Below are 25,225 nucleotides of genomic sequence, written 5' to 3'. Positions count from 1 at the left end.
ATTCCGGGAACCCAAGAGGCAAGAAAATTTTGGGAATGATGAGGGCAACAAATGTATAGATGTGCTTTACACAATTGATCTATGTATTATGACGAATTGTATGAGCCCCAATAAATTGATTAAAAAAAAAATAAAAAAAAAATAAATAAAAGGAATACTATGAATAGCATTTTAAAAACAAAAAACAAAAAAAAAAAGAAAAAGAAATAAACATTAGATATAAAATGCTACCAAAATTTAAAGTATCTTTCTTTTCCTAGCGATTGTATAATTTGGAGTGGTGCCATATAGATTTGGCATGTCTATATTTCTGTCTCTCTCCTTTCCTGTGATACTTGCTTTCATTTTCTCTATCCCCTTCCCCCACACTCGTGAAAGAAAAAAAAAGAAGAGCAAATTCACACATAGGCATGGCAGATATTTCTCTTAGCAACATAGGCAGTTTCTCGGGACAGACTAATGTGAGAGGAACTTTTTGGAGATAAAGAACCCCTGGCAGTGTGGTGGTTACACAATGGGCTGAAAACCATAAGGGTAGTAGCTGAAAATCACCAGCTTCCACTCCTATGGAGAAAGATGAGGCTTTCTCTTCCTATAAAGAGTTACAGTCTTAGAAACCTACTGGGGCAGTTCTCCTCTGCTCTATACGGCATGATGAGTCAGAATCAACTCTATGGCAGTGAACTTAGTAATAACCAGACCTTTTCTAAAAATTTAAATAATCAGTTTTCTTAATTCAGATATTCACAAATATGTGCTTAGAGTTGAGTACTCACTATCTCTGTGACTTTGCATTTTAGTTAGACTTTTAATTGATAGTTGCCATTGAGTTGATTCCAATGCACGGCCACACCTGGGTGGGCAGAATAGAACTGCTCCATGGCATTGCAATACTGTGATCTTTCAGAAGCAAATCACCAGGTCTGCCTTTCAAGAGACTTCCAGAATGTGTTCTAACTGCCAACATTTCAGCTTTGGGTCAAGTGCATTTGCGACAACTAAAAACCCCTATGCAATCTCACACAAGTTATTTAACCTCCCCAAATGCCAGTTTCTAAAATTGATAAATCATATCTGCTGGTTGTTTTAATTATAAAACAAAATGAAACAACAAAGAAGCAGATACAATGACTGGTATATGCAAAAGGTTGTTTCTTTGATTATTATCTTTATTATTTTTAACCTGTATCTAGTTATTTTTAGAACAGTTTTATGATGAGATATATGGACAATGGTGTAATGGGTTAAACTTTAGGATGAACAGAGAGTCTGTTAAACATTAGGTTGAAAGGAGGTTCAAACTAAACAACTGCTCCATAGAAGAATGATGAGGCTGCCTGTTCCCATAAAGATCTAAAGTCTGGGAACCACTAAGTGTGTTAGTCTGGGTATTTTAGAGAAATAATGCACAAAAATTCATTTGAATAAGAGAGAGTTTTACATAAAGGTTAAGTGCACATCAAGAAAACATCCCAAACCAGTTTTGCCCAAGCCCACCAGTCCAACATTAGCCCATATGTCCGACACCAGTCCACAAAGTCCTCCTCCATCGCACAAAACACATGGAATGACATCAACTGCAGGTGGAAGCTGAATCAGTGAACGTGTAAGCATCTCAGTGCTCACAGGGATCTCCAAACAGCTGCTCCAGCATGCAGGGCTGTATCAAGGTAGGTCCATGTGGCTTCTCCTCAGGGATGTCTTGCAGGAAGTGAGCCTTGTCAGCTGAAGCAGGGAACTGGCTAAGGCAGCTGCACCCTGGTTGAACATTCAGAAAGCAAAATACCTGAGAACTAGAAAGGCGAGGCTCACTGAGTCATTGATCACTCCACCCTTCAATTAACCCCACATGCACTTATTGGCCAGGTTGGCACAATAAACTTTAACTATCGCAATCCACCCCTTGCCAACTTAGCACCTGTACATAATTCTTTAGCTTCACAATTGCAATTAATTAACACCTACATCTTAATCTTATAATCCTGTGAATATGTTCCCCCACCTAAGAAAGTTTTTAAGCCAACCATTTCATGCCTTTATCCTTCCAATTTTCAGCATCCAATTTAAATACTGCCTATGTACATCAACGAAGTGCTGAGGAGACAGTCAAATATTTAGACATGAAGAATCTTCATTCCAGTTGGAATCTTGTGAAGTCTGCATCCTTAAGCAAAGTCAAATCCGGACAGGCCATCCATAAAGTCAGCAACAATATGCACTAGTTCACAGACTCAAAAATCTCCATCTGGTTGGGTTCTGGTCAACTCAATGTGGGATGCCTCAATCAGCCTCCACAGGGTGCCCATTGGTCACCTTGCCTTTAGATTATGGGCTCTCATCAACTCAACAAGCCTAGCCCTCTTGTGCTATGTCATGAACCTTAGATGAGTCAATCCGCTCTCATCTTCTCCTCGTTTTCCTGTAAACCAAGTCCAAAGGTGTCAGTGGCCAAACTCAACCCATTTCTTTATTGCTGCATTTCTCCCACTTCTACTCAAGTAGATCTAGGTGGTCACCTGCCCTCAGGCTCCCTTTAACATTGAGTCCTAGCGGGGTGTGTTAGACAGGGTTTTCTACAGAAACAAAATCAGAATGCTAATATTTATATTTATATTATTTATACAGATAGATATATAACATAAGAAATAAACAGTTAATTAAATTATAAAGCAGTACAAATGGCTCAGTGCAACTCACTCCCTTGAGACAACTGTGAGCCAATGGAAGTCCTTCGAGTCTTGAGGGCCTCCGGGTAGTCCTCTGTAAAGCAATTCAGGCTATCCAGGAACAGGCAGCAAACAGCAAAACAGGTCACCAACAGTCAGCCAGATGACAGGATCTGACAGTTCCCAGGTCAAGAGATATACATTCCAATGGTGTGGCGAAGCAGGTCTTGAAGGTACCTCAAATTACAGCAACACAGTCCACAGGTTAGGTGTCCCATAGGTAGAGTAGCCTGCAAATTGAGGCAAAGAACAAGAAAGGCAGCCACACACTGGTCTGATGATCAAAGAGCAAGAGACAAGAAAGGTGAGGCTCACCGAGCCATTTATCTCTCCGCCTATCAATTAATCCCACATGTGTTTATTGGCCAGGTTGGCACAATAAACTCATGGGGAGTTTTCTTCATGGTTCCAAATTTTTTCCAGTTTCTGACAAAGACCATTGGTTCCAGAATACTCCAAAGCACTGAGTGGGGCATACCTTTTCAGAGATTTCTTTGCAGGTATGGCCTAAACCTATCTAAAGATCAAATTTTAATGACTGAAAGCAAGTGGGCTTACAAACTTTCTATTTTCATACTTCCCATATTTCCCCAAAAAAACAACCAACTAAACAACGTGGCTTTATCTGACCTCAGGACAAGACAAAGTAGAAAAACTACCATGAGGGAGAGGTCAAACAAACATCTACTCTCCATCTTATGATTTGTTTCTCCAGTACCCCACTCCCAATGTACCATAATGTGTAAGTCTGGGTACTTTAGAGAAACAAATCCACAGAAACTCATATGTATAAGAGAGAGTTTTATATAAAAGGTAAGTGCACATCAAGAAAACATTCCAACCCAGTGCTGCTGAAGCTCACAAGTCCAACATTAATCCATATGTCCAACACCAATCCACAATGTCCTCCATCTCACAAAACACACACAATGACGCTGACTGCAGGAGGAAACCTGAATCAGTGAAAGTGTAAGCATCTCAGCACTGGCAGGGCTCTCCACACAGCTGCTTCAACACCCAGGGTTGCATCGGGGTAGGTCCATGCAGCTTCTCCTCAGGGATGTCTTGTGGGAAGTGAGCCTTGCCAGCTGAAGCAGGGAATTAGCTAAGGCAACTGCACCCTGGTCCGACCATCACAAAGCAAGAGTCCTGAGAACTAGAAAGGTGAGACTCACCAAGCCATTTATCCCCCCACCCTTCAATTAACTCCATATGTGTTTATCGGCCAGGTTGGAAGAATAAACTTTAACTATCTCACTAAGACACAGTTCTACTCTGTTCTATATGGTTACTCTGAATCAGAATTGACTAGATGGCAGTGGGTTTCTATAAACATGGCATTATTATCCTTCTTTTTTCAAAATGGTACCATGTTTAGGTGATGCGGTTTGAAGTATAAGAGTTCTCATTTCCAATTATGGCTTCTTTGCTTAACTATGTAACTTTGAGCTAGTTCCTTAATCTTTTTTAAGGTTCAGTTTCCTCATCTATTTATGCAGTTGATAATAGTACTTAGCTCTTATGGGTTGTTGTTAGTTAGGATAAGAACTGCCCTAATATCAAGAATAGTTTAATAAATGTTAGCTTTTCTCTCTCTTATTTATATTAATAAAAAATTAATAATATTTTCTAGATTAATATTCCGTAACTTGAAGTTGAGGATGAACAAATGCTTTTCATCAGCCCTATTAGATATTGTGATTGTAGCACTCTTTCCTCTTCCCTCCTCTCTCAGTCACTACAAATCAAAAACAAAATGGAACAAAAGCCTTACTAACATCAAGTATATTTTGATTGATAGCAACCCTATAAGACAGAGTAAAACTCTCCCTTAGGGTTTATGAAGCTGTATATTTTTATGGGAGCAGAAAGACTATTTTTTTCTCACAAAGAAGCTGATGGCTTCAATCTGATGATTTCATAACTATCAGCCCTATTTGTAACACCACCACTCACTACTAGGATCCAAAATAGAGAACATAAATAATATAGGAGGGAATTGTTTGAAATGATTGAAAAATGAGAGTGTCCAGTGAAATATGTCACCCATTAACTGGATAAATCCCTCTTTTTGAACTTAGATCAAACAGACCACATAAAACACTCATTTGAAGTGACTCCCACCTGCAGAATAACAGAAAGTAATGTTGACTAATAAAACAACAAAATGGAGTTTCAGGCTTAAACACTTACCCAGAATCACTAACAAAAATTATAGTGTAGAAATAGCCCTATGAATATGACTAGTGTCTCCTTGCGTGCACACCACAATTTACCATCTAGATAAGTAATTTGAACACTAATGACCTGATGAACTGTGGGATGACATCAAGAATATCATTCATGAAGATAACAAAATTATTAAAAAGACAGGAAAGAAAAATAAGATCAATATAGATATCAGAAGAGACTCTGAAACTTACACTTGAATGAAGAGTGGCTGAAATAAATGAAAAAATGATGAAATAAAAGAACTGAATAGAATGTTTCATAGGGCAGCTTGAGAAGACAAACTATTATATTAAAATGAAATGAGCAAAGAACATAGTTAGAAGGTCAAAAAGGAAGAACACACTTGGCATATTTCAAGCTTAATGGGTTAAAGAACAAATTCAAGCATTGAAGTGCAATATTGAAGGATTCCATGGGCAAAGTATTAAGCTAAGCGGGAATCATTGAAAGAAGATGGAAGGAATTCACAGAATCCCTGTATCAAAAACAATTTGTTGACATTTAACCATTTCAAGACATAATGTAAGTTTAAGAACCAAAGAAGAAGTCCAAGATACATGGAAAGCATTAGGAAAAATAAAAAAGATTCCAAGAATTGATGAACTACCCACCGACATATTTCAACAGGGTGATGAAGAACTGGAAAGAGTCATTCGTCTTACTCGTCTATACCAGGAAAATTGGAAGACAACTACCTGGCCAACAGACTGTAAGAGATCCATACATGTGCCCATTCCAGAAAAAGGTGACCAAATATAATTCAGAAATTATTTAATTAGATCATTAATATCACATGCAAGTGAAATTTTGCTGAGATGATTCAAAATGATATACAAAGAACCAACATAGTCTTGTTGATCGTTTTATATTGTTTTCCTGTTTTCCACTTCATTTATTTCTGCTCTAATCTTTATGATTTCTTTTCTCATATTGGTTGAGCATTTATTTTGGCGCTCTTGTTTAAGTTTTTGAAGATGCTATGTCAAGGTGTTGATTTTATTTTCTCTTCTTTTTTCATATATGTGTTGATGGTTATAAATTGTCCTCTGATAATTGATTTTGCTCTCTCCCCAAAGTTTTAGTATGTTGTGCTTTCATTCTTCTTTGTCTCAAGGAATTTTTAATTTCCTTTCTTATTTGATCTGTCACTCACTCATTTTAAAGCAGTATGTTGTTCAGTTTCCATGTATTTGTATTTTCCCTTCATCTTTTTATTTTTGATTTGGTGGTTTTGTCATTGTTGAATGAAAAAAATGGAGTTTAGAATCTCAACATTTAGAATTTATTATAGATTTATGTGTGGCTTAGCACGTGGTCTAATCTAAAGAATGTTATCATGTGTGTGGAAAGAAAAGGGCACCGTGTTGCTGTTGGGTAGAGTATTCTATATATTTCTCAGAGGTTGTGCTAGTTGATTGTGCTGTTTAGTTCTGCTTTTTCTTATTGCATTTCTTACCTAATCAATCGTCTGTCTTTCCTTGACTGTGGGGTATTGAAGTTTCCTACTATTATTGTCATTCTATTTCTTTCTTCAGTTAGACTTTGGTTTTTCCATGTGTACAGCATTTTTTATGTCCCACATCATAAGAATTTGACTTGGCGACCCTGCTAAAGGAACTGGATATTACCCTACACATACCTGCTGCAGATTAATGGAGCTGAAATTCTACCTTGGATGTAAAATTGAAATATTATAGGATGAGAAGAAGCAGATGACTGATATCTCAATATCATGGTCTTTGAAATCAAGAATTGCACTTTGGCTCACGTCTCTTGGTTTTTGTTGATTTTATTGTTGTTGTTCAAGTCTCTTGTTTAATAGTAGACAACCTAAGACAAATGTATATTTTATAAAAAGTCATTTTTGTCAGCTGGTCTGCCAAAGACCCCCTGAGCGCCAGCCCTAGTCCCCCGCGCGGCCCCATTTCCGCTCCGACAAGATGAAAGAGACGATCATGAATCAAGAGAAACTCGCCAAACTGCAGGCACAAGTGCGCATTGGTGGGAAAGGAACTGCCCGCAGAAAGAAGAAGGTGGTTCACAGAACAGCCACAGCAGATGACAAAAAACTGCAGTTCTCCTTAAAGAAGCTAGGGGTAAACAATATCTCTGGTATTGAAGAGGTGAATATGTTTACAAACCAGGGAACAGTGATCCACTTTAACAATCCTAAAGTCCAAGCATCACTGGCTGCGAACACCTTCACCATCACCGGCCATGCTGAGACAAAGCAGCTGACAGAGATGCTCCCCAGCATCTTGAACCAGCTGGGCGCAGACAGCCTGACTAGCCTAAGGAGACTGGCTGAAGCACTGCCAAAACAATCTGTGGATGGAAAGGCCCCACTTGCTACAGGAGAAGATGATGATGATGAGGTTCCAGATCTTGTGGAGAACTTTGATGAGGCATCCAAGAATGAGGCTAACTGATTTGAGTCAGCTTCTGGGGAAGATGAAACTTGAGGAAGTGACTTGGAGCTGCTATTTTATATGATGACTGCTTTTTAAATTTGTTTTGTGTATGGATCTGATAAAATCTAGATCTCTAATATTTTTAAGCCCAAGCCTTTCGGACTTCGCAGCTCTTTTACGTTTTTGCTTATACATGATTCATTCTTTGCAGCCAGATACGCTGAAGAAGCCTGGGAATAAAATTTGAAACAGGTTAATAAAAGTCTTTGCCTAGTAAAAAAATAAATAAATAAATAAAAAGTCATTTTTATTATTTTTGGGGGGTCTTTTAATCATCTTATTGGGAGCTCCTACGGATATCATAACATTCCATAGTTCAACCACATCAAGCAGTAATGTACAATTGCTAGCACAGTCAGTTTCAAAATATTTTCTTTCTTCTTGTACTCCTTGATATCAGCTCCCCTTTATCCCCTCCCTATCCCCCAGGAACCCTTGAGATTTTATTATATTATATTATTTATTTTACCCATATCTTACATTATCCAATGTATGTGTTCACCTACAATTTTGTTATTTGTTCCCCTCGCATGTGGCTAAACAGTTATCATTGTTATCAGTTTCCCCTTCCCCATCTCTCTCACCCACTCTTCCCGTACTCTCAGGGAATCAATACTCTCATTATGGTTTCTGAAGGGTTATCTATCTTGGCCTTCATGCATCGAATGATCTTCATTATAAAAATGAACCTATGCTGGTCTGACAAGATTAATTAGATTAAAACAAAAATTCTAATCGGCAAGGGGAGGAAATATTAAAGAACATGAGGATAGTTATGTATTTCATCAGTGTTACACTGAACCCTTCTTTGAGGTACAGTCCAATTATCTTACAGGTGGGTTTGGGGGTCTCCACTCTGTCCATGCTTCTTCACATCAATTTGATTGCTTGTTTTTGAATTTTTACTCTGTATCCCCCTTGACACCTTATGATCATACAGGCTGGTGTGTTTCTTTATGTAGGTTTTGTTGCTTCCTTGCTAGATGGCCGCTTGTTTAACTCCAAGCCTTTAAGACCTTAGATGCTATATCTCGTAATAGCCAGGCACCAGCAGATTTCTTCACCACATTTGGTTATGCAACTATTTTGTCTTCAGTGATCATGTCAGGAAGGTGAGTATCATACAGTGCCATATTATTAAAAAAGCAACTATTTCTCTTAGTGAAATGAGTGTTATAAAAAATTTGCCTTGCTTCTAATCCTATTTTCTCAAACAGTGTTCACTCACGTAACTTCTTTTTTTATTGAATTAGAAAAATTTGTTGATAAAAGACTTACAGTACAGTCAGCCTTATAAATTTGAAAATATTCCATACTAATTCTCAAATACAAAATAAGTGCTTATTTAAGTTATGTGATTTAGACTTAGTATGCAAACAACTTTATGTTTTATCTTGGTTTATTTCCTTTTGTGCTGTGCATAAAAAATGGTGGATAAGCGAAATGAAAATGTTTGATACATACTGCTAACATATATTTAAGACAAAGAAAGACTGCCTGTGAGTTATAGTGATTGTAGCCCAACTTTACTTGAATCAATGTGGTTGTTTCTTACCAGTTCTCCAAATTAGTATTTTTGAACATAGATTTTGTTAAATATAAAATATCAGTGTGTAAAATACATGTTATGTACCATGATAAAAGTGACTTTGATCCTATAAAACTGTGATTCTGGCATTTGGGGTCTCACTTAACTTCTTAATCTGTATAAGTGAAAGTTTCAAGTACTTTAGTCTAATAAGTTTTCACATATATGTATATTTTTCAGTTTTCACTACTATTTTAAATTCTATACCATTGGCTACATTAATAATACTATTAGTAGAAATATAAAGTGTCCCCTTCAGGTTACCTATATTATTTCTCAGGTAGTTGATAATGTTGCCTCCAAAGTGGACCATGGATGTGTATATGTGTGTGTGCATGTGGGTGTATATCTTAAATGTATGAATGAGTTTTAGATGCACACTTAATCATAAACCCTGATTTAAGAACTACTGCTTCGTATGATTTGGCTCTGCTTTATACTTGCTCTCATAAAGTGATCTATGAAGATATGGTGCTATGGTAAAGTGCAGTAAAAAAAATTAGTTGGTGTCCAGCTATGCAGATGGATAACACCTGGAGTCTTACAGGCTTATCTTAAAACAGGCTGACATACAAGAGAGATGTCAATTGGCCCATAGAACAGAAGTATGCCAGCCTGCTTGATCCAATGATTGTAAATAATAAAATCCAAGGTTAGAGGACATAATTATATTTTAGCTTAAATTCTGAGTACCTAGTTTGCAGAAGGCTATAGTGGACAGTGAATGTCAAAAATCACACAGTCAAGTGCCCTTTGAGATTTAATAAAATACAATAAAATATCTTTGTAGTATTCTATGCGTTCAACCAAAATCCATGACAGCATGAATCATAACAAACTATGGATAACATTGAGAAGAATGTGAATTCCAGAATATTTCACTGTGTTCATGCCGAACGTGTAACACGGACCAAGAATCAGTCCTTTGAACAGAATAAGTGAACATCACATGGTTTAAAATCAGGAAAGGTATATGTCAATGTTCTATCCTCTCACCATACTCATTTAATCCATATGCTAAGGGAATAAAGTGAGAAACTGGACTATATGAAGGAGAATGTGACAACAGGATTTAAGGAAGGTTTATTAACCTGAGATAAGTGACACACCTTGCTTGCTGAAAATGAGGAGGTCTTGAAGCACTTGCTGGTGAAAATCAAATACTATAGCCTTCAGTATGGATTGCAACTCAATGTAAACAAATAAAAAATCTTCACAAGTGAATTAATAGACTACACTGCGATAAATGAAGAAGGGATCTAAGTTAAGGATTTCACATTGCTTGGATCCACAATCAATGCTCATGGGAGAAGTAGTCAAGATACCAAATGATGTGTTGCATTGGGTAACTCTCCTTCTAGAGACCCCTTAAAATGTTTAGAATTAAGAATATCACTTTGAGGATTAAGGTATGTCATGATATTTTAAATTGCCTTAAAGAATGTAAAATTTGAACATCGAATAAAGAGGACAAAATGATTGAAATATTTAAATCATTGTGTTGGTGAAAAACATTGGAAGCATGGTGGACTGCCAGAAAAACAAAAATATCTAACTTAGAAGAAACATAGCCAGAATGCAAGGAATAAGCAAGGATGGTGAGATTCCATCTCACATATTTTGCACATGTTATCAGGAGAGACCAGTCCCTGGAAAAGGACTCTTGAAGGTTACAAAAAGAGGAAGACCCACAATGAGATGGACTGATACCGTGGCTGCAACAATGTGATCAACATAACAAGTGTGAGGACCAGGTGGTGTTTCCTTCTGCTGAGTTGGAACCAATTCGACAACACTTAACAACAATTACTAATCTGGGGAAATTAGATGCATCCACTAGAATCACTGTCTTGTGAAATGGCTCAGATGATGAGCATATAAATAAAATAATCTGCTCTTTCCACTAGCACCTAAAAGGGGCATTTTTGACATCCATGTTTGACATCCATGCTTAAAATACTTATGCTGATTTTGTCTCAAATCACTTTTCTTTCAACAATATCCCTATCTTCCCATTTAATATCCACCAGCTGGATTTGTACAGAAAAATTCTTTCACTCATTATTTCATATCTTATCCTTCTTTGTCATGCCAATTTCTGTATTCTACATCTTTTCTACATTGAAACCACTGAGGTAAGTGTAAAGATGTGTTTTGCTTGGGACTGTGGCAGCAATCAGCTTGCACATTTAAAGAACTCTATTATTTTTCTCTCTCTTTAATGAAGATGGATAAATATTATACTGTAGTTTAACATCTTTATTAAGTAAGTGAATTATAGCTTTTTTCACCAAAAGTCAAGGTAATAACATACAGAAAATGAGCAATGGGTTTAAGGGCACCTTGCTAGCAACTACAGGCAACACCCAATGTGGGCATAAATAATTCATGGCTAATAATCACAAAGCACCAACCAAAGCAACACATTTCACAGGTGGAGGGAATAGGATGTGGTAGGCTGCTCTGAACTGGAGTGTGAAATAGATACTGGTCTCCTGGTGCTGCTAAATACACACCAGGGAAAATACAACTTAGAGACAGCACACAGCAAGCCTTTTAATCAGTCACTTAATACTTCAACAGTAGGAGACACAGTATAACTGCTGTGCTGCAGTGAACTCATGCTACCACTATTGCTGACAGAGCTTGGCCTTCAAAAAAATGTCTTTAGAGCCCTCCTGAGAGCCCCAGTATTACAAACACCCATGGCAGATCATTCTGGACTAGAAAGCTTCTCAACTGTACATCAGTTTCAAGTTTTTAAACTATCTGATTAAGCAATGAGTCAGAGAATAAGAGGGATGATGTGATTTTTTTTGTAATACAAAATGAACATTTTCCACTAAATACAAGCATGTTATGGAATTCAAGGAACGAGAGACTCTTTTTTTCTGATGTGACAGTAAGTTAACACTAAGTTAGCAGCAGTAACCTGCTGAAGAGGAAAGAAGGGCATAGAATTTCACTTAGAAGGTATGTACTTTGAAGTCATATCTTTTAATTCGACTATATTACTGACATTTTAACCTTTATAGCTAAGAAAAAAGTGGAATGTTCTATCGTTTCTTATTGGTTAGTCCTCTTCTATAGTATCTTTTCTCTAACATTCCCCTTTGAGGTAATGTTGACTCTAGTATCTAATATTGTTTATTTGTTCCATTGCATAACAACATATAAACAACCATTTTAAAAAAATCTAGATTTTACAAGTGAAAAAAATCAAAGGAAGGTCATCAGTAATAACCAAGAAAGCTTGGCTTTCCCAGCGGTATTCATTTGTTGCTCTTTTCTAAAAAAATCATTTTATTGGGGCTCATACAATTCATCACAATACATAGATCAATTGTGTAAAGCACACCTACACATTTGTTGCCCTCATCATTCTCAAAATTTGCTTTCCTCTTGTGTTCCTGGAATCAGCTCATTTTCCTCCCCCAGCCTCCCTCCCCACTCCCTACTCCCTCATGAAACCTTAATAATTTATAAATTATTATTATATCTTATCTTACACTGCCCGGCGTCTCCCTTCACCCACCCCTCTGCTGCCCATCCCCCAGAGAGGAGGTTATATGTAGATCCCTGTGATCAATTCCCCCTTCTACCCGCCCCCTTCCCTCCTGGCATTGCCACTGACACCCCTGGTCCTGAGGGATTTATCTGTCCTAGATTCCCTGCGTTTCCAGTTCCCATCTGTACTGCTCTGGTCTAACCAAGTTTGCAAGGCAGAATTGGGGTCATGGTAGTTGGGGGGAAGAAACGTTTAAGAACTAGAGGAAGGTTGTGGGTTTCATTATTGCTATACTGAACCCTAAGTGACTCATCTCTTCCCCACTACCCCTCTGCAAGGTATGTCCAGTTGTCTACAGATGAGCATTGGATCCCCATCACGCGCCACCCTCATTGACAATGATATGATTTCCCACCCAACCACCCCCCACCCCCGCCTTTGGTGTTTGAAGCCTGGTCCCTTTTGGCCCTTCATGATCTGTTTGGCATTAGCACTTCCCCATGTTCACAATACTATACTACATGACAATAACTCGCTAGACAGTTCAAGAAAAAGGCAAAATGAATTTTAATAAGATATTTACTTGGGAAAAGGGGTGAATTATCTTTATTTCATTTTTAACTTAAATATCTTACTTAGTTTTCCAAATACTAATGATAATTTTCCATCTTTTAAATTCCATTACCCTTGTCTTGGTCCATATCTTCATTGCAACAGTCTCTGTACTCCCAATTTCTGACCATTGACATTCATTGTTGACAAAGTTGCCTAAAAAATACTACTAAATCACAACCCTTATTGTGACATCGGTATACTCAGAAATATGCAATTGTTCATCACTAATTAAATTCCACATTCTTTCATCAAGGTTTCCCATGGCTTCATCTTTAAATATCTATCTATCCCAGCTTCACACACTTCCAAACTATTTAAATAGAAACAACAAATACTTTTCAAATACTAATTCATTTTCTCCTGAGGAAATGCTTTTAATAATGTAAGAGTGAGCTCAAAATCTACCCGTAATGGAGGCTTTATTGACACAATCACTACTGTCTCTGTGATTTAATAGTACCCATTTGAACCCTTCTGACTTTTATTAAAGTTATTTATTTACTGAGAAAGATGCTTTAAACATACCCTCTGTCCAATAACCCCAACTCATCTGGTAAATTGAAACTGAACTAAACCTGAAGAAAGTTAAAAAATGTCTACCCACTTTGAGTATATGCCATTGTAATTTACAGACCGTCTAAAGAATAAATTTAAAGTATTGAACACTAATGACACAAAACAAGATATTTGGGGGATGAGATCAAACACATAGCACAACAAGGAAGGAAAAGATCATTTTAAAGTGAGAGCACAACAAAATAGATGCCAGAAGACAGTGAAATTTGCTCTTCAAGTAAAAGAGAAAAACGTATTTCAATTGGCAGCACAAAAAGACAAAGTCAAGTGTTATTATGAAATATGCAAAGACTTGGAGTTAGGAAACAAAAAGGAAGAATATACTTGTCATTTCTCAGGTTTAAAGAACTGAAGGAATAATTCAAACCCAGCATTGTAATATTGAAGCTTTTTCTGGGCAAAATACTGAATGATGCAGGAAGTATCAGGGCTAGATGGAAGGAACACACAGAAATACAGAAGCAAAAGAATTGGTCAACATTTGGCCATTTCAGAATGTAGCATATGATTTAAAAAAAACTGATGGCATTAAAGAAAGACATCAAGATATAATGAAGGAAATGTTGCAGAAAAATAATAATGCAGGAATTGATCAAATACAAAAGAGATGTTTCAACAAACTAATGCAATTCTCAAAGCTTTCACTAATCTGTGCCAAGAATCACTGAAAACAAATACCTGGCTAACTAGGGAAAAAAATTCATATCTGTGCCCATTTCAAAGAAAGGTTATCAAATTAAAGTCAATGCCCTCAATTCAATTATGACTCATAACATTCCTTTAGGACAAAATGGCACAACTTAAGTTTTTCAAGGCAATATGTCTTTCTGAAAGCAAATTACCTCATATCTCTACTTCGTAATAGCTCTTGGTTTCCAACTCTTGATCTTTTGGTTAACAGCCCAACAAGTAACCAAATGAATCATCAGGGATCCTTGGGGACTCAACAGAATGTGGAAATAATGAAAAAGTACCATTCATATAACATGCAAATAAGTTCTGATGAAGATAATTTAAAAACAATTATAGGATATATCAACAGGACATTACCAGAAATTCAAGCTAGATTCTGCTGGATAAGTAGTAAATAACAAAGGAAACGGAAGAAAGATCGATGCATTTGGTCTACGGTGTTGGTGAAGAATATTGAATATACCATGAACTGTGAGTAAAATGAAAAAAAAAAATCTATAATAGATGAAGTACAGCCAGAAAGCTCATTTTAAGTGAAGAGTATGAGACTTACTCTCCTGTATTTTGATCATAATATCAGAAGGGACCAGATACTGGAGAAGGAGACTGTGCTTAGTAAAGTACAAGGTAACTAAAAATAGGATGACCCTCAATAAGATCAGTTGACACAATGGCTCTAATAATGGGCTGAAACATAGCACTGACAATGAGGATGGCAGAGAGTCAGTGTTTATTCTATTGTACATTCAGTGACTATGAGTCAGAATTTTCTTGATTGTATAAGAACAATGATATTTAGAAAATTATTTATTGAATTAATAAATTAGTGAATTGCTTTGAAATTAGATAGCTATTGCTTTAATTGGAGTATAGTGGGGAGACAAGTGTTTTTTTCTCTAATGGGGTGAGATTCTGGCCTAAGGCAACAGGATCACTGAAAAAACAATTTTTCTATTGTCAGTCATTAGTCATAAAATACATTAATTTCTGATTTGCTTAATATATGATAGAACTTCAGGATTATTCCGTTGAAAACCTTAAAATACAAGTCATATTTTAGGCTGTATTCTATATATTTTTTCTTTTGATAGAGAAACAAACTATCTAAAATCAGCATTACGGGCAATTAAAAACCAAAGCAGTTCTCATTTTGGAAGCTATACAAAGTATTCAGATTCTTTTTAAATTTAATATATGCATACACATCCCTAGAGCTGACTGCATTACAGATATGGTGCTGTCAGTTACTCCTTCCATTTCTGGAACCTTTCACTTTGAAAATATATAAACGAGCCATAGGAGGGTCTTTTCCAAGCAGGCAACTATAATTCTGTTTTTGCTTTTAAGCTATATCATTATCAAATACTTTTTCTTTTGCAACTAATAGTCCAAGTGGGATGTATTCCAATGGAAAAAAATAATCAAAAGACATCTGTGCAATAAAAACTTATTTCCAGTGTTCAATGTATCTGCCTCATAAAATTGTAGATGAACAGATAGTGGTAACTATTTGACTATGTGATTCTCAGTCCAGTTAATCAACAGAGATAATGTAATTTATTTTAAAAGTAATATATAAAGCAGGGAAGCATGTGTTTCTCTTCAGAAAAAAAGCATGAATTTTCCTTCAAAACAAAGTCAAATTATTTTATTATTGATTGTTTCAATATGATAAATTCTGGGAATCAGGAGATATATATGTTGAGCTATTTCTTGTACTGCACCAAGATATTCTTTTGAAAATGTGAATTTTGTTATAATGTTAATGTTTACTAAATGTTTATAGCACACATTATACTATACTAGTAACTAAAAGAGTCGATGTGAGAGTAAGTTAAGTCTATTCAAATCCATTTTCCTGCTCACAGATCTAAGGAGAAATAATACTAGATACTGGGACATTAGAAAAGGGTTTTAAAGTGGTGCTTTCTAGCTAGCATGATCTCCTCTAAAATTAATTCTCCAGAATCAATCCTTCTCCTGAAGGATTCCTTTATTTTCTTCCACTAGACTGTCTATTAAGAAAACACAGATGGACATCCAGTAGAGTTGGCACCTGTGACAGACACATGACATAGACCCTCTTCAACAAAAATGAGGGGGAAAAGGTGGAGGAAAAACTTGCAACACTAAATCTCTGTGGAATGAAAACAAAGTGAGCCAAGTAGTGACAGAGAAAATTAAAAGAAAATTAAAAATACAAAGAGATGAAAAAGAGCAATGGATTCTCAGTGGAACAACTATGAGTTGAGCAACACTATCTATGATGTTGAATGATTGCCAGAACACCTGACCAAGAGAGAGTCAGACCACCCTCTTGCTCCCCACACCAGCTTGGTGAACAAAGAAGTATGGCAGAATCAATCTCCTTTACCAAGGGGATGAGCGTACCCTTCCCTGCACATCCTCAGGGTTATGAATGCACTCTGAAAGAAGGGCATACCTGAAGCAAAGCAGGCTATAAAACAGTAAGTTGAATAATACTGAGTTACTCATGGTGTCCTGGAGTCCAGAGTGTACACAGCCCTCAAATTTGTGCTTGGTGTAGCAGTGGAGACTTTGGCCTCACACAACCTTAGGCCCAGCACTCACTTTGGTGAAGATTTTCATTTGGGGTAGTAATCTGTGAAGGACCGGCTAGGGTATTTTTTCCTTTGAATTTCCCCCAACCCCTCATTTTTATAGTCTTCATCTTGAAGTACAGTTAACTCAGCAGTAGAGGGGCAGAAGCATTGCTGGTGCCCACCCACCCTGGCCAGAAGTCAGCCCAGGTGGGGCGTGGATGATTGGGAGGGAAAGGGGATTTTGAGGGTAAATAATGAATATGGGAATGGGCAGTATAAATATTTACAGGGAATATGTTTTAGCCTTTCAAGCCAAGGAACAAATCTCTGCCAACATTCTCCAGGCAGAACAAACACTTCAAAATCAAATACCTCACCAACTTCAGACTACCGCCTTGTCCTCATGGATCCAGGTAATCCAACACATTCTACTCTTCCATAATCCAACCCATGCACTAAGAAATGTCACTCAAGTGTAGGATTGGGAGGAAAGGAGCCAGTCAGGGTGAGAAGTAGCAATGATGAAAAATACAACTTTCCTCTAGTTCCTAAATGTTTCCTCCCCACTCCCACTATCATGACACGAATTCTACCTTGCAAGTCTGGCTGGACCAGAGGATGTACACTGGTACAGATGGGAACTGGGAATCCAGGGAATCCAGGGCGGATGATCCCTACAGGACCAGTGGTGTGAGTGGTGATACTGGGAGGGTAGAGGGAGAGTGGGTAGGAAAGAGGGAACCAATTACAAGGAACTATATGTGACCTCCTCTCTCAGGGGCCGACAACCAAAAAGTGGGTGAAGGGAGACGTTGGACATGGCAAGATATGACAAAATAACAATTTATAAATTAGCAAGGGCTCATGAGGTAGGGGGGACCGGGGAGGGAGGGGGAAAATGAGGACCTAATGCTGGGGGCTTAAGTGGAGAGGAAATGTTTTGAGAATGATGAGGGCAATGAATGTACAAATGCGCTGTACACAATTGATGTATGTATGGATTGTGATAAGAGTTGTATGAGCCCCTAATAAAATGATTTTAAAAAAAAGAAATGTCTCTCATTGCTTCCTGTGTACCTCCCTCCAAAGACTTCTGCTTATCACAGTCCCTGTCAACTTTGGTAGGCTTGTTACTCCAAAAGCACTCCCAACAGAATGCACCACTCCACTGAGTCAGGTCCCACTATGGGAACCAGAGGAAATAAAGCAGACTCACCCACAGCGAGTCCGCTACTTCACATATCAGAATGTAGATGGCTTTTCTCTTCATGGAGTTTGCAGACATAATAGTCATTAATACTAATATTTTCTCCAACAATGGACAATTCTTTTGATGCAATGGAACTTTAACTAAATGTATAAATTCTTCCACAGCAGGACCTTGTTTTACAGTAACCGTAGTTCCTCAACTCACTCTGTATGGCCAGTCTGAGTTGGCATGGTTACTCTCTGTCCAAAGGTCAAGGAGAGCTGCATTCCTTCCTATAATGGTAAGCATAAGCCTGGCTTCTTCAATCGCAGCACCTGGAGTGGCTTGAGGCGCACTCGGCCACTCCATTATCTCAGCACACGATTTGGAAGACTGATTGCAGACGGCTTTGGAGTCCACCACAGCCTCCTTAGCCTTGTTGCAGCACCAGCTCACCTCTCTGGCCCAAGTTGCCCTACAAAACAGACGGGCCTTAGATTTCTCACAACTTTAAAATGGGGTACCTGCCTCTTCCTCAGGGAAGAGTGCTCTTATTACATCAATGAATCAAGGCTGGTAGAGCAAAACATAGAAACACGGACCCGCCTAAGCGAAGACCTCCGTGGTCATGGAAGGACAAATTGCTCCCTTTTGACTGACTGCAATCCCCCTTAGCTGCCTGGTGGTGGCTCCTACTGGAGGCACTAATCCTTATCTCTTTATTTTTTCTCTTAGCTCCATGTATTCTCAGATTTATTCAGCAGCGCATGGAAGAGCTGTCCAGGGTCACATTAAGCCAGCTTCTTCTCCAATCATACACCTGCTTGGCCACCAGCGCCCCTACCCCTCTCCTTCTGCTTGTTCCAGTGTCCAACTCCACAGCACCCCCTACCAGCAGGAAGCAGACAGACAGATTACAACATCCCTTATCACCAAAAATACCGAAATTTCGGACAGAAACGGGAGTTGGCAAGGCAGGCGAGTAGAAAGATACCCAGGGCTGGTGAAAACACTTCAAGGACGCTGCGAGAGGGCAAGCCTCCCCATCCCTTTTGGTGACCTTCCAAGCCCAGATGCAGGAGGCTGGCCATTACAGATAACATTGTAGCTTCGTTCTGACCCTATAGACAGAGAAGTCACAGTGGAAAATTCTCCAGTTACTCCCTCCCCTAGACGCGGCCTATAAAACTGTTCACCTCTTGCACGGACAGTGTGACTTCTGTGGACACAATTAGGGACCTGTGAATCTCGTCCAGGAGCTCTGAAATAAACCTTTGAAATGGTTTTCTGCTTTCTTTCTTTCTTTCTTTCTTTCTTTCTTTCTTTCTTTCTTTCTTTCTTTCTTTCTTTCTTCCTGTGTTAGTCTTTGCATAGACTAGAGAAATAAATCCACAGAAACTCATATGTATATGACAGAGTATTATATAAAAGGTAAGTGTACATAAGAAAGCATTCCAACCCAGTCCAGCCCAAGCCCATAAGTCAGACATTATCCCATATGTCCAACACCGATCTACAAAGTCCTCCTTAAACTCACAAAACACACGCAATAAAGCTGAATGCAGGAGGGAAGCCAAATCAGTGAACAAGTAAGCATCTCAGCACTGGCAGGGGTCTCCACGGGGCTTCCCCTGCACCCAGGGCTGCATCAGGGTTGGTCCCTGTGGCTTCTCCTCAGGGATGGTTCACAGGAAGTGAGGCTTGCCAGCTGAGGCAAAGAACTAGCTAAGGTAGCCAGCCACACAGTGGTCTGACCATAAGAGAACAAGAGACCAGAGAACCATTTATCACCGAGCCATTTATCTCTTGGCCCTTCACATAATCCCACATGTGTTTATCAACCAGGTTAGCACAATAACTCTTAACTATCACACCTTCTTTCCGCTGCCAACTCTACCTAACACCTGGAATAACACAATCAAGAGGAATGGCATGACATTCAATCTAAGAAAGATTCTTGTTAAATCATCGTGAAGTATAATGCGATCTGTAATTGGATTGCATCTATCTGCCTTCAAGGAAATTCAATCAATGAAGCTATTATTTAACTATCTGCACCAATCCAAAAGCTAATGATGAAAAAATTGAAGAATTCTACCAATGACTTCAGTCAGAAACTGATCAAGCATGCAATAAAGATGCATAGATAGTTATTGGTCATTGAAATACAAAAGTTGGAAACAAAGAGGAAGGAACAGTAATTGGAAAATATTAACTTGGTGATAGAAATGAAGCTGAAAATGGCACGATAAAATTTTACAAAACCAACAATTTGTCATAGCAAGTGCCTTTTTATCAACAGCATAAAAGGCAACTATACATAGGGAGTTCCAAAGATAGGGTACACAGAAATAAAATTGACTACATTTGTGGAATGACGTGATAGAGAAACTCAATATCAGCAGCTAAATTCAGACTAGGGGTTGATTGTGGAACAGATAATCAATTCCTCCTATGTAAGTTAAGGATAAAGCTAAAGAAAAATAAAACAAGTCCACAGGAGCCAAAATATGACCTTGAGTCTACCCCACCTGTATTTTAAGAATCTCTCAAGAAGTGATTTGATGCATTGAACACTAATGATAGAAGACTTGGTCAGCTGTGCGAGTACACCAAGGCCATCATTCATGAAGAAATAAAAAGATCATTAAAAAGACACGATATAAAGAAAATATCAAAGTAGGTGTCAGAAGAGACTCTGATACTTGCCTTTAATCATAGAGTAAGAAGCAAAAGCAAATGGGAGAAAGGATGAAGTCAAGGAGCTGAATGGAAAATTTCAAAGGACAGCTCAAGAAGGCAAAGCCAAATATGATAACAAAATGTGCAAGGACCTAAAAGCAGAAAATCAAAAGGGGAGAATACACTCAGCATATCTGAAACTGAAAGAACTGGAAAAAAAAGCAATTTTGAAAGACTCTATAGGGAAAATATTGAATGAGGCAGGAAGCATCAAGAGAAGATGGAAAGAATACAAAGTCCAATATTGCAGGCAGTAGCATAGGAGCAAGAACCAATGGTGTTAAAGGAAGAAGTTCAAACTGTACTGAAAGCAATAGCAAAAGACGAGGCTCCAGAAAATTTCAAAGTACCCATTGAAATGTTTCAGAAAGCTGAAGAAACACTGGAAGCACTTACTCAACTCAATACCAAAAAATTGGAAGACAGCTATCTGGCCAACTGACTGGAAGAGATCCATATTTATGTCCATTCTAAAGAAAGGTAACTCAAAAGAATGCTCAAACTAGAGAACAATATTACTGATATTGCACCCAACTAAAATTTTATTTAGGAACATCCAACAATGGTTACAGCAACACATTAATTAGGAACTGCCAGAAATTCATGATGGATTCAGATGAGGACAAAGAACAAAGGTTATCATTGTTGATCTCAGATGGATCTTGGCTGAAAGCAGAGAATACTAGAAGGTGTGTACTTGTGTTTCACTGACTATGCAAAGTCATTCGACTGTGTGGAGCATAATTAATTGTGAATAACCTTGAAAAGAATGGGAATTTCAGAACATTTCATTGTGCTCATTCAAAACTTGTATGTGAAACAAGAGTCAATTTGGGGAACAGAACAAGGGAATAGTGTATTGTTTAAAATCAGGAAAGTTGTACGTCAGGGTTGTATCCGCTCACCATACTTGTTCAATCTATATGCTGAGTAAGACTTCAGAGAAGCTTGAGTATATGAAGAAGAGTGTGGCATCGGGAACAAGGCTTATTAAAAACCTGTGGTACACACATGACACAACCTTGCTTGCTGAAAGTGAGGAGGCATTGGAGCACTTGCTGATGAAGATCAAAGACTGTAACCCTCAGGATGGATTACAACTCAATGTAAGGAAGACCAACATCCTTCCAACTGGACCAATAATTGACACCATGATAAATGGTGAAAATATTGAAGCTGCTAATGATTTCATCTTGCTTGTACCAAATTAACAAAGTGTGGTAAAGAAATCAGATGGTGTCCAGCTATCAGAAAGAAAAGTGAGGCTTGTCTCAAAATAAGTAACTATCTAAGTGAGGCATCAGTTAAGTCTAATTTTATATAAATAAAACGTCAAAACTTAAAGAAAACAAAAGAGAGATAAGTAAAGAAACATTTTATCTTACATGATGTCATCCACTCCCTTCATCCACTGGCTGGTGTATGATTGACTCCCATATCTGTATTTAGTACATATGCTTTCCCATGTTTATTGTATATTTTTCACCCACGAGTGAAATATTCATATTTATAAGTGATATCTAATAAATGCTAATTGTCAGGAACACAATTACCAGAAACTCACCCATAGAAAGCTGAATTTTTCCTTTTCCCCTATTAGGTGATCTACGATAATAATATAATGACATAAATACAAATGACAATGTAAGGATATTACACATATTCAATTTCCCAAGTGGTATATTTGAGAGTTATTCTAAACTGTACTTCACCATCAACCAATAATTGTTTTATCAGTTTTATTCCTGAATAGTTTTTATACGAATCCATTAAATTTTTAGCTCCTATAGAGTCTAGGGTGGAAGCAAAAATAGAAAATCAAATATTTAAAATTGAATGTTTATCAAGCATCTTTGATTCAAGATGTGTAAAATGTAACTTATTTCAACCCACCTACTGACAAAATCTATTCTTTTTATTTTATTTTCAAGTGAATTATCATTTTAATCCTATGAAAAAATATATATAGTGCCACAGCTACTCGTACAAATAACTGTCTTTTTGCAAAGTGAAAGGTTAAAGAGTTTGTATTTCATCCAGTAGGAAATGAGGATTTATTGAAAGATTATAAACAATAATATTATCAGATATATTTCAACAATCACTGTGGCAGTGATATGAAAAGTAGATTTAAAGAAAGGTAAGGAATCTATGGCAATAGACTTATAAACAGATAATGGGGCCCAGAACTAAGGCAGTCGCATGGAAATGAAATTTAGTTTTTCTCATACTTTTTTGTATATTTAACCCAGATGCTATGCTGTCTCATCAAGGAACATTTTTTTCCTGAAAGATTGTGAAGTAACCTTTTAGACAATTGAACATGATACAATACTAGAAGCAAAATAACTTGTTCTCGGTATGCTGATTTTCAAGTAGGATCAAGTCTACAAAGTGACAAGAAGGAATTATTTGGAAATTCTAGTAAAGACTGTGCTTAATCTGCTGATTGGTAAAAACCCGATGGAGAGTTATTCAGTGAATCAAAAACGCACACATTTACACTAGACTCAAGATGGGCATCATTATGACAGAAAAATAGCACATATAAAATAAATTGGAACTGGACAAAAAGACCAGGAAATTGCAGATAATAAGGGAAGTAAGAGATAGTTAATAATATAGAAGGACGGATATAAAAAATGAGTATAAACGGCATAGAAAAGTAATAATGCCCCATGCAGTTGTAGAAGGTGTTTTTTTTTCTCTTTGTAACAAAGCTTTGTCAAACCCGATTTGAAGAGTAGCTGATAATTACATTCTTACTATGGGGTCCCAGGGCTGTTGATAACAATCTGCATATGTGAACTATTTGATTTTCATATCAAAATTCTCCAAGCATTATCTTCATTTTCCAGAGAAGAAAATGGATGCTATAACACTTTACAGAACGTTATGACCATTTCCCCGTAGTATGAAACATTCCTTGTATTTATATATGTTTATTTTCAATCACCTCACCTGTGTGTAAAAGTCGATCATTGAATTTGGAAGGCTGAAGAAGAAGAGAGAAGTTTGAATTATGGAGCTGGGGAAGAATCTTGAAAGTGCCATGGGCTACCAAAAGAACAAACGAACCTGCCTTGGAAAAAGTATAACACAAATGCTTATGCACTTTGCACAGGTTTTCAGGAGAGACCAGTCCGTGGCAAAGGATATAATGTTTGGTAAAGTAGAAGACCTACAAATAAAGGAAGACCCTGGATGAGAGGAATTGACAGTGACTGAAACAATTGGCTCAGGCATAAGAACAATTGTGAGGATAGCCCAAGCTTGGGCGCTGTTTTGCTCTGTTGTGCATAGGGTCACCTTGAGTCAGACCCACTTCAATATCACCTAACAGCAACAGCAACATTATTGTTGAAGTCGGTTGATATCGAGGTAATTTTTGACATGGTGACCTCATGTGTGCATAGTAGAACTGCACTATTGAAGAAGAAAAAAGAACTGTATTACATAGGGTTTCGGAAGTAGATTATCAAGTCTATTTTATGAGGACCCTGTTGGTATATTTGAGCCACCAACCTTTCTGCTAATAGTCATTTGCTCCACATGAGGGCTCCTTGTCCAACCAGACCAGGGATGTATATGGAATGCATTAAAAAGTGGATTATGGTAGATGTCGTTAGGTTAAAATCGAATACCTTATCATTTGATTACCCCTTTGATTCATTTTAAAATTGTCGTAGCTTTTAATGTTTTCTTTTCAACTTGGGTTTTTCTATGTTTTATTTTGTCATTGTTGTTAGCTTTTTTGACTCTTTTTTCTGTATGTTTTTCAGAATATAAAATCCAGGATAGGTGAAACTAGAGAGACATTAACTGGATTAATGGTTCATTGTGGGCATGGCAGGGGGTACAAAGAGTACAAGAAAGAAAACTTTTAAAGTCAATTGTGATAATGATTTTACAACACTTCTTGATATGATTGAAGTATTGAATTATGTTATATTTGGATTATATCCCAATAAAACCCAATAAAATTAAGTGCTATAATTTATGAAATTCTTAATACATGACAGACATTGTGCTAAACAATTTGTATGTAGTCTCTTGATTAATCACCACACCAAACCTAGACATGTTTACTATTTGTTTAAATTCTTACTTTTAAATATATGAAAGCTGAGCCACAGGGAACTTAAATAACTCATATGGCTGCAAAGTTACCCAATAGAGAACTGTATTAGTCTGGGTACTTTGGAGAAACAAATCCACAGCAACTCACGTATAAGAGAGAGTTTTATGCAAAGAAAATGTGCATCACAAAAACATCCCAACCCAATGCTGCCCAAGCCCACAAGTCCAACATGAACCCATT

At 37.4% G+C, this 25,225-nt stretch overlaps 1 protein-coding gene across 1 annotated transcript; it reads left to right on the top strand.

Annotated features, from left to right (window-relative positions):
- The first annotated feature begins 6,833 nt into the window (after positions 1-6,833).
- LOC101654640 (transcription factor BTF3) lies at positions 6,834-7,634 on the top strand. Its single transcript, XM_013006876.2, has one exon. The coding sequence runs from the start codon at positions 6,899-6,901 to the stop codon at positions 7,385-7,387; it is 489 nt and encodes a 162-aa protein (XP_012862330.1). The 5' UTR covers positions 6,834-6,898; the 3' UTR covers positions 7,388-7,634.
- The last annotated feature ends 17,591 nt before the right edge of the window (positions 7,635-25,225 follow it).

This window comes from Echinops telfairi, unplaced genomic scaffold (assembly GCF_000313985.2).
Source record: "Echinops telfairi isolate 266 unplaced genomic scaffold, ASM31398v2 ScPeMD7_44;HRSCAF=162, whole genome shotgun sequence".
Classification (NCBI taxonomy): Eukaryota; Metazoa; Chordata; class Mammalia; order Afrosoricida; family Tenrecidae; genus Echinops; species Echinops telfairi.
The sequence above is the reverse complement of the archived record's forward strand: the minus strand, read 5'-3'. Positions and strand labels throughout refer to the sequence as shown.